Raw genomic sequence first — 10,671 nt, 5'->3', positions numbered from 1 at the left:
CAATTGCATTTATCTACCATTATCCTGAGGGGAGTACATATGTGTGTGTGTGTGTGTGTGTGTGTGTGTGTGTGTGTGTGTGTGTGTGTGTTGTAAGGGTCGGGGTTCAGTGGCTTGGTGTTTGACATATGTACCCACCATACATGACAAAGTGTTATGTATTATGACAAGTTTACGCAAAATTATTTGTATTTCAACAGATGTAGAAATTAATTTCATTTCATTTCAGTAACCTTCCCTACTTCAGTGAAGACAGCCAATCATGAACAAGCAAATGACATCTGCCACACATACACACTTGCTCTAAAGTACTAAATAAAAAGAACAGTAACTGTCAAAAAGAGTAGACTGAAGGACAGGTTTGTATAACAATTTTACATTGTCACACCATTTTTAAAGTGTCCTGACCAGAAACAATCCTTTTTGGCTAATGTATAAATTTATACTTTCATTTGAGCTATCATCTATTTGTTGATATATGTAGGGCTGTGATCATGATGAAAGTGAAACTTACTATTGTATAGGACTATGCAAACAAAATTAAGGTAATACGATTTATAATCAATCAACTACCAAACTTAATATAACAGATTTTAATCAGATTGACTAGGGACTGATCCATGTACATTGTGTGGATAAGCTTGCATGCTGATGAAGAGACCACATTGTCATAAACACCAGCCTTGTTTACAGCACTGTCCAGTCACAGCAGAAAAATAAGGTCAGATTTGGAGAATGAGATACCATTGCCTAAAATGCTGCAAATCTCTTTACAAATTTTGTGCAATTTGCTATCAGGAGGCTCAGCCATAGGCCAAACATTATATGCTGTTCTGATTATGCATTATAACTTTCATAATTCATAACATTTGAGGTCATTCAACCAACCATGAAAATGAAACATTTGCTGTAACTCACTTTGACATTTTAAACAGATTTATTTCTGACAACTCTACATGACTATACATGTTCAGTTTGTGTACAATAAAGTCTTATTTGAAAGAAACGAATACAACGTTGACGAGTACAGTAGCTCGGTAACCGAAAAAACAGTAAGACCCAGTATTGTCCATTCATTTCCATATGTTTATATGCTTCACTTCTTGATACCATATGTGCATATGATGTAAAAGAACATTGAAAGAAAGACCATTGACCTGAGCTTAGAATATGCTGAGATATTGAAGTACTTCATCTAATGGTATAAGTACCTGTTTCTGGAAAAAATAAACTGAAAAGGTCTTGGCGACAGAATATTTCACAGAACATTTTATTTATGCAGGAGTAGCTACACTGACATGTGTCTTTTTGCAATGATTCCTTTGTATATTTGGTTTTCAGACATGTACATACAAAATAGCTTGTTATATTCTAATTAAATTCAAATTTTCAGGATTTGACACTAACTGAAATACAGGAAATGAAAACTGCAAGGTTGTCAGCATGCATACTTGCATACAGACCAGACCATACAAAAGCTGTTCACGTTTGGGTAAAAAACAAATGGGGGGGAAAATATTCAAATGTACTAATGTAATAATTTGTTCTAGGTTTCCATGGCTTCAACAGATTCACTGGTGACTTCAAAGTTGATCTTCTTGACTGTTTCTGATAAGACTGCTGTGGTACCCTTTTTGTATCTGTAGTCACCTTGTCTGTAATAGGTAAAAGAAAGGTAGAAACATTGACATATTGACTAACAACTTTTGCAAAATTTTACTTTAAATTTACTGATGGGGGAGAGGTGCACAAAATGTGGTGATTTTTGACATTTAAAAAATTTCACACACTTTTGAAATGTTATAAACTGACTCTTTTAACTAGTGAGAACTTCAAACTAGTCCAGTTTAGTTTTTTGGCTGAAAACCACAATCATAAAGAAAGTACACAATGCCATTTCTTCAATATTGTTTCCATAGAAACAGCAACATCATTTACATGTACCAAAAGTAAGATTGACAGTAGATTATGCAGGTATCTGTTAATATGGTGGTTAACATGCTTGACACAATACACCATATTCCGGTTACCAACATTGGCAATTTTCAAAAGAAGCATCATATGAGGGCACCTAAGATTATACTTTTGAGTCACTTGAGGGCACTGTTTATACGCACATGTTTGACTACACAAGGACCAAGCAACTTCCATAACCATACAGATTGTTGTACGTAGGTTGTATTATAATGCGATAATCAGAATGGATTCAATCCTGGGAGGTTGTACTCCCATATGAAGGTGAAAGCAAAAAGTGAAGGTACACCCCTAATAAGTTACGTTAATTTTTCACAAAAAATCTCTAAACATAGGCCCACTATTCTATCTGAAAGTTCCCTAAACACAGGATCGATATAGACATATACCTATTCAATACTCAAGGAATGTCTGCATTCATCAAGTAATCGGTAAAATCACCCTCAAAAAGTTGCAAAATCGTACCAGCCTAGCATCTACAATGATGTCATTGATAAACATAGGTGGTTATAATAATTATCAAAAACAATACATGGAAAGTATAACCCTTTAACAATGACATGACATTGATTGCTACATACCTAACTCCCTTCTTGTTGGCTTCATCATATGGTCTGATATAATCCACCTTGTCCTTAGTGATAACAGTGATATCTATGTTACTACCTGATCCTAAATCATTGAATACACCAGCTGCTACTGCATCACGAACCATTTTTACAGCTTCGTCCCTCTGGAATTGTAAATCAGAAATATACACACCATGTTTGCTATGATATAGATAATGTATGCTGTTTTTTTTTATACTAAGTCTGATTTCAAGATTCTTCAGAATTTACAGTATTACCTAACACTGTTATCCGTGGATCTTGTTGGTCAACAGATATTATATGCTATTAAACTATCAATACGAATAATGTAGGATGCTGTAATAAGACCTCAATCTTGAACAGGCCAACATTTCAAAGCACTTCATCTTCAAACTGACTCCAAGAGGTTTTTGCACATATTAGAATATCACTGATACTAACTGGTGTAAGTATGTGTGCATATAAGCACAGGAACAATAGTGTACACTGCAACAAACTCCCACATCTCAACATACAGTGACACATACACCCACACGCAGGCAGACACACGCACACACACACACACACACACACACACACAATCATATACAAGTTTTCTCTCCTACCTCCATATTTGGTTTATATCTGCTTTCAAAGACAGACATGGCAGCTAGTGAACCAGACCCCATAGTAACATAGGGAAGTTTATCAGTAGAACCATGTGGATGAATGCTGTATAGATGAGGACCTGTTGGATCTACACCACCCAGTACCAAGGCAGCTGATATATACCCTTTGTACCTAGGGATATATGGAATATAAAGATATGTAAGTATTTGTGGGATCTTCACCACCCAGTACCAAGGCATCTGATATATACCCCTTGTACCTAGGGGTATAAGAAATACAAATTTGTGGGATCTACACCTCCCAGTACCAAGGCAGTTGATATATACCCCTTGTACCTAGGGATACAAGAAATACAAAGATATGTAAGTATTTGTTGGTTCTACACCACCCAGTACTATGGCAGTTGATATATACCCTTTGTACCAAGAAGTAGATAACCTTTATACCTAGCCTTATAAGAAATAAAGAGAGATATCATGAGATGTATATTTTGTATTGCAGTTCCAACAGTTATTCTGACAACATAAGTAGAATGATACATTGTATGTGGTATATTCAGGATTCCCAAAACACCTTCACGTCAGCGCTGTTAATGAAACACTATAGATTACAATGGCAATGCCTGGAAAGGAGACTTTTTTATGTTACATCACTCATATTACTTGTCTGTCTACCATACTTTCTGGTAACAGGCATGACCAAAATCACATGTGTTACTCTACAGTATGAAACTGTTGGTAAACAAATGGGGGTATATAAATATGTTGATTACAACATATAACCAATATTTTGTCATGACATGGCTTTGGACTGCACTCAATCTGATTAAAATCTGATGTAGTGTACACATCGCGATTTCTTTTTGGCTGTTATGTTTACTGTCATTTGTTCTTTTGTGAGCGCTTGTTACATACATCTAACACAATACCATAGGTTTCCCTCAAACCCAATCTTGTACTTATGAGTAGCCAACCAGAATCCATCTTACAATATAACACTCCACCTTTGAAATTAAAGAAAGAGAACCACCAAACAATATCGATAACATTGTTGACTGTGCTCTGTGATCATGCTCTTTTCGAACACAGTTCTTTGAAGAACTGTACCTGTATGTTTTGGCGCATTACGCATTTTGATTGGTTGAGTGAATTCACTCATTGCTCTCGTATGGCTGGGAAAACCTATGGTATTGTGCTCACAAAAGAACAAACAATAGTAAACGTAATAGCCAAAAAGAAATCGCGACATGTACACTACATCGGATTTTAATCCGATTGGATTACACTAGACATTCTCTCACCTGAATAACATTTGTTTAAGCATTCTGTTGGCTACACAAACTCTAGCTGTTCTTCCAGTTGACAGGCGATGAAGTTCAAGATTTGAAGATATTAGTAGGGTTGTCATTTCTGTGTCTGCTGCTGTACCAGCTCCACAGCAACTATAAGTTAAAAACACAACACAATATCAGTGATGACAATATAACATATTTGTTATCTACAAAAGTACAAGGATAACTGTTTGAAGAAACCTAGTACATTTGTTTTAGTTTAACAGTTTCATAGAATACTTGACAGCACACCCAGTAAGGGTTGCCAATAATTAGAAGTCTTGGTTGTGAAACAAGAACTATTTCATATGATTTACCAACTTGATGACCGTTTTTAAAGATTTCAGTGACACTGTACTGTACTTACTAAATATTTGGTGCAATGTAATGAATCTTGGAGCAATTCTTATCAGCTACAATTGTATCCTCTGTGGCCCTGGTATCAGCTCCAAGTACAATCCCATCCTAAAATCATGTAGAACAGATAATCAAAACAGATTAATTGCTGAGGAAATCACAGAATGTCATGAGATGTTCATCATATCTTTTGTAACAATTAATGGGAAACTATGAATGGCCACTGTACTGAGTTCTGTGTTAACTTTATAAAGTTCCATTTCACAAATACAAATCCTTGGGATAGAAAGTTCACTAGTATGACAGTGGGAATTCAGAAGTTTTCTGACTGATTATTTCTCATTTTTCATTTTCCCCCATGGGGTAAATAAAGTTAATAATTTCAGGGACTTTCTAAGAAATATTCAAATTTCTAGTATATGAACCAAGAATAGAGCATTACTGTTAGCTAAAATGTACAGGAAGCAACTTCGGATCATTAAATTCTATCTATGTCTTGTCTATTCGGTCAATTCTTGTCTTACATTTGTGTGAGCTGCAAAACGTATGATATGATAGGTGCTTTAAACATGTACAAGGTTGTGCGCATGTGCAATATTGAGCTAATCTGTTTGCATGACTTATCGTTGTCCACTTTGTGGCTCGAGCAAATGTAAGACAATAATTGACAGAATAGACAAGATGCAGGTTGAATTTAATGATTTAAAGTTCATTTCTGTATTTTATATAGTCATTAGCAAGGGTATGGGTGGTTTTCATTCCCAAAATCGGTGCAAATGAAATGTGTTTGCAGTCTCGCCGTTTGAGATAGGAAAGAACCATAGCGGAGAGCAGTGGGGAGAAGACGCAGTGCATACATCCAGAGCTGCATTACTGTGGAAATGTCAGCTGCAGTACAAATGCCATTCATCATCAACATTAGGTTCACAATGTATTTTTTTTACGGGTTCTACTCCCTAGCATTGAGGCAAAAACAGTATACACTTTTTGTCAGTCTTAAAATTTACATTTTACATTTTCTTACCTTAAAAACTATACCAACTATAGTTGTTCCCGTTTTCCTGGCTTTTGGTAGATGGTTTCCTTTTTTCTCAACAAATGCATTTCTAATTCATGAAATAAAACACACGAGAACTAACAATATTCAAAAATATATGGTAATGAAGTTCTAAAATGTATGAAGTCTAACTTATTAATCTTGCAAAATTGCAAATTTAGCAGTGCAAGTGACAAAGTTTAATACATCGATGGTACCCAGTAGCAATACATACTAGTAGTATTACTACATGCGTCTATCACAAACAAAAGTGCAACTCATCATGCGAGATGATGGCATGGTTCAGCACACCCACTGCTGAAGTTATCCAACCGTACGAAATAATTTGGTGGTCAAAAGAAAGTTCATCGTCTGTAGATTACATATCGCAACATTTGGAGAGTTAGATTTTAAGGCTTACCGTCTGCAGTTGTCAAAAACAAATCCGCCTGCACTTGGCTCATCTGCTAAAGCCGCCATGTTTAATGTTTTGGTTGTTCGGTTGTTCTTTACTCCTGAAAACGATGTATTAGAGCGCCACAGACGATATAATTCATAAATGATTAAATCATTTGTTTTTATTTATTCATGCTATTTTGTGTTTGTTGTTACTCAAAGTATACACAATTTGATACAATTTCCTAATGTGAAAACAAAACTTATTATTACATATTGCAACCAAAATGCAAGCAACAAAGCCTTTTATTTATTTCTTATTTTTTTTCGTTGTTGACTTTATGTTCAGTTTATGCTTTACTTGACAACTCAGGAATATCATTCTTCTATTAGGTTGAACTAAAACAGCAAAAATAAACGAATGAACGAACGAACAAAACAAACGAACAACAAACGCCGGACAACGTATTAGTTACAATACCGGAAATTACAGGCATTTAGTTACAAATCAGAAGTAAAATATATGGACATTCAAAAACAACGGTTGTTTCGAATTCAGCTGAGTGTTTCAGCGATATACACATCAAGTAGTGCGAAAGGGATTATTGCTCATAATGTAATGTAATGTAATGTAGTGGAATTTTGTATCGGGGTTCATGGTCTGAAAATCTGTCTTGAAGCTAAACAGTGTTAGGAAAAAATGAACAGTATTTTTTAGTATTAAAAGGATAATCCGTAATAAAGAGCACTTCGTCTTCATTTCCAATGCATGTTTCCTGTCACTTTATCAATCATCAGATAATGGCCATGTATGTATGTATGTATGTATGTATGTATGTATGTATGTATGTATGTATGTATGTATGTATGTATGTATGTATGTACGTATGTACGTATGTATGTATGTATGTATGTATGTATGTATGTATGTATGTATGTATGTATGTATGTATGTATGTATGTATGTATGTATGTGGGTGGGTGGGTGGGTGTGGATGGATGGATGGATGGATGGATGGATGGATGGATGGATGGATGGAAACGTGCGTGTGTGCGTGCATGCGTGTTGCGATTTGCGCTGGCCACATGCATGATGGGTAACATATCATTTTAGGTTCCGTAGGTGCCGTTTGTACAGAATGTACGATGAAACAAAAACCGATTAAGTCACCTAAGTAGAGGAAATGGCCCAGTCAAAAACACTTCAACTTTCAATTACCATGCACTTTGCTTTCTTCTACTTTCAATAGCTTTCTATGACACTGGATCGCAGTAGTAAATATTGTCTCTCCTCTCACGTCAAGTGTTTAACTTTCTTCTTTCCAAACCTGTCACGGAATTGACACCCAGAGTGTAAAGGTGTTACAAAACGATAATTACTGCTAACGTGGTCAATCTGAATGTAATACCACGCCTGTGTATCAGGTTACACACCTCGGCATGTTCGTGGTGGTATAGACATAGCTGTGGCATCAGAACTCGTTCAACCATTCAAACAATCACGAACAACAAATACAATAAAGTCAAACTGAGCGGAACACATTTTGTTTTGTTTGGAGTCCATTCCCATGTTACCAATAGGTAATGATTTCATAAACGGTATAGGGGAGCAAGTAGAAAGAATAGTTGAATTGTGTTTGCAGAAAGTTGAAACTACGCCAAGGCGTAGACCCTCCACTATGGTCAAGGTAGAGAATTTGACACCTCTATTGTACTGACGATAGTTTACGTGTATCTGCATATTCTTACCGTGCGATAGACCTAGTGTTCAAGTTGTTGAGTTTTATCTTTTTAAAGTGTTCGAGTTTTCCTGCGAATTCGTCGCCTTGCTTATGGTACATTAATGATGAGCAGCAAGAGTTTAAAAGGCAATGTGAATGACCCGAAACGTTTGAAAACAAGTACAAACATTATGCACATGCACGTTCGCTGATTTAAGTAAATTTGTGTCCCTTGTCTAGTCAAATAGAACTACCTGTTGCCGTGTCACGTCAAATCCAGCTTTGCGTTCTCAGGCTTTTACATTTTATGTCCCATGGGTGTATCAATCGTAAACATCTATTGTGAACAGTCCGGATACCGTGGTATAAATTGTCTGCTTGCCTGTCAAGTTGCCAGGTTATTTGGTGATTGAATATTTACAGCCGTGTCATGGTACACAAAGTGAACGATCGGTATATACCAAGACTCAGATTGATCGTCGAATCAAATCATTTACTTTCTCAAAACGTGTTTCTTTCTTTTTGGGTGACGGATGGACAGTTGCCTGACGTACTTAGTATAGACTATCAATGATAGCTAATTCTTATAACTCATATTTTAGAGAGGGTGCGAGCTCAGCTGCAGGGTTGATAAAAATGACATTGTGTGGTAAAAAATTCAAGCTTGTGCAGCGATTATAAAATCAGGCTCGCTTTTGGTCAAGTTTACCTTATCAATTGATCGATCTATTGATTGATAAAGTTATTGGTTGACTGAATGAAGGAATAACTAGCTGATTGATTGATTGATTGATTGATTGATTGATTGATTGATTGATTGATTAATTGATTGATTGACCGTTCGATCTATCGATTTACTGCCTGCCTCCCTGACTTTTGATTGGGGTACTCATTGAGCTTCGATTCCTGTATTAGTTCATATATGAGTTGATTCACTGGTTTTGCTGGCAAATTATCTACAAATTATCTAACTCAACGAGTTATTGGAGCCAGGTAACTGGAGATCGGTCGTTACATTTGAATTGACGTAGAGTAAGGAAACTTCCTATTACGACAAATCAATCAATCAATCAATCAATCAATCAATCAATCAATCAATCAATCAATCAATCAATCAATCAATCAACCAACCAATCAATGAGATTTATATGGCGCCAAACTCCACTACAAAAGAATTATTATTTACAAATATTCATGATCATGAAGAAATTTAGAAAAAAAGATTGAACTTAACATTACATCAAGGAATTGGTGACACACACAGGGTAAACTTGAACATCACAAAGTGGGACTACAGCTTCTGAAGAATACGCACACTTCAATGACAGAGAGAAGTGCTACTATCAGTGACAGCGCCCTCAATTGTCTATTAGCGCACAACTCGAGCTTTTGACGACGATATGCAATCAAAGTATGTCTTTATTCGTGATTCTAAATAAATAAAACTATCCCATATATATTCTCAAAGCTAGAAAGGTGAACTTGTATGTGGACGCTCATATTACAGTGGTCAAGACAATTAATCAATTTACCCAATTACATTTTACTCACTCACTCACTCACTCACTCACTCACTCACTCACTCACTCACTCACTCACTCACTCACTCACTCACTCACTCACTCACTCACTCACTCACTCACTCACTCACTCACTCACTCACTCACTCACTCTCCCTTCTTGGTCTTCCTTGCCCCCTCCCCCTCAACCATTCACTCCCGGATTCACCAACTATCCATTCTTAGTAATTCTCCTAATCAAGTTAATACATTGTTAGTGAAACAAATTCGTAGACCTCATAGCACAGTATGGATAGCTGTAGATGCTTTTAGATCAATTGTTCGATGTGTCTCAGCAGTATTCAAAACGGTGGAAATATAAAGAAAACCTTTCTTTGCCAACAACCCTGGGATCCCCATTAGATTCATGTAGTGTAATGAGAGTTTTTTGTTCAACTCTCTCGTGACTATCTTAAATTTGTGGAGTGGATTGTATACAACAATGTTCACTAAATAAATGTGCGTGAATGTAATTTGCATGTCTCTATACCATCCCTACAACACTGGGTGGGCCCGTACCGTCAAAACCTGTCTGTCACCCCACCATTTTATTAGTAGTAAGCCATGGTTTCATTTCCCCCAAATCAAGATACATAACAGTACATAAATTTAGTGGAGTTAAACGAATGTCATTCATTCTTTGACACACAACAATGTTCGTTAATTCACTTGTTTCCCTTCTTATTGAACTTAATCGTGTTAATGGTCGTAGGAGGAGATTAAATTTGAAATTCAGTAAGGATTATGTAACATTTGTAAAGCAAACCGAAGACGGACGAACTTTTCCGAGATACTGGGTGATTAATAACGCATCGGAGGACACATTGAGATGGAATCATCCTAAAAGCTCAATTTGGAAAGAGTTTGACGATACTGACGAAACAGTTGTTTTGTTTCAATTGTGCAACTGCATCTTTTCCGTTCATAGGTTTTTTGCAAATACTCTTTCACCTTTGTTATTTTCTATTGTCATGTAAAACTAGACAATAAAATCTTTGTCTTCGTCTCCCATCCGAGGTGATCAAAGGGAGTTTAGGCGCGTGTTATGTTGATGTTAAGCAGGGGTCATTCTCTGCAACCCTTTTCACGGACTTTGTAT

At 36.3% G+C, this 10,671-nt stretch overlaps 1 protein-coding gene across 1 annotated transcript; it reads right to left on the bottom strand.

Moving 5' to 3' along the window:
• Positions 1-940: 940 nt before the first annotated feature.
• Positions 941-9,334, bottom strand: LOC144440995 (proteasome subunit beta type-7-like). The gene is made up of 8 exons (XM_078130499.1): positions 9,253-9,334; positions 6,318-6,411; positions 5,885-5,966; positions 4,871-4,968; positions 4,474-4,614; positions 3,170-3,344; positions 2,556-2,707; positions 941-1,655 (listed from the first exon to the last, which is right to left on the bottom strand). Exons 2-8 carry the CDS (start codon positions 6,374-6,376, stop codon positions 1,547-1,549), a joined length of 816 nt encoding a protein of 271 aa, XP_077986625.1. The 5' UTR covers positions 6,377-6,411; positions 9,253-9,334; the 3' UTR covers positions 941-1,546.
• Between the last annotated feature and the right edge of the window lie 1,337 nt (positions 9,335-10,671).

This window comes from Glandiceps talaboti, chromosome 10 (assembly GCF_964340395.1).
Source record: "Glandiceps talaboti chromosome 10, keGlaTala1.1, whole genome shotgun sequence".
Classification (NCBI taxonomy): Eukaryota; Metazoa; Hemichordata; class Enteropneusta; family Spengelidae; genus Glandiceps; species Glandiceps talaboti.
This window is presented reverse-complemented; position numbering and strand designations above follow the sequence as displayed.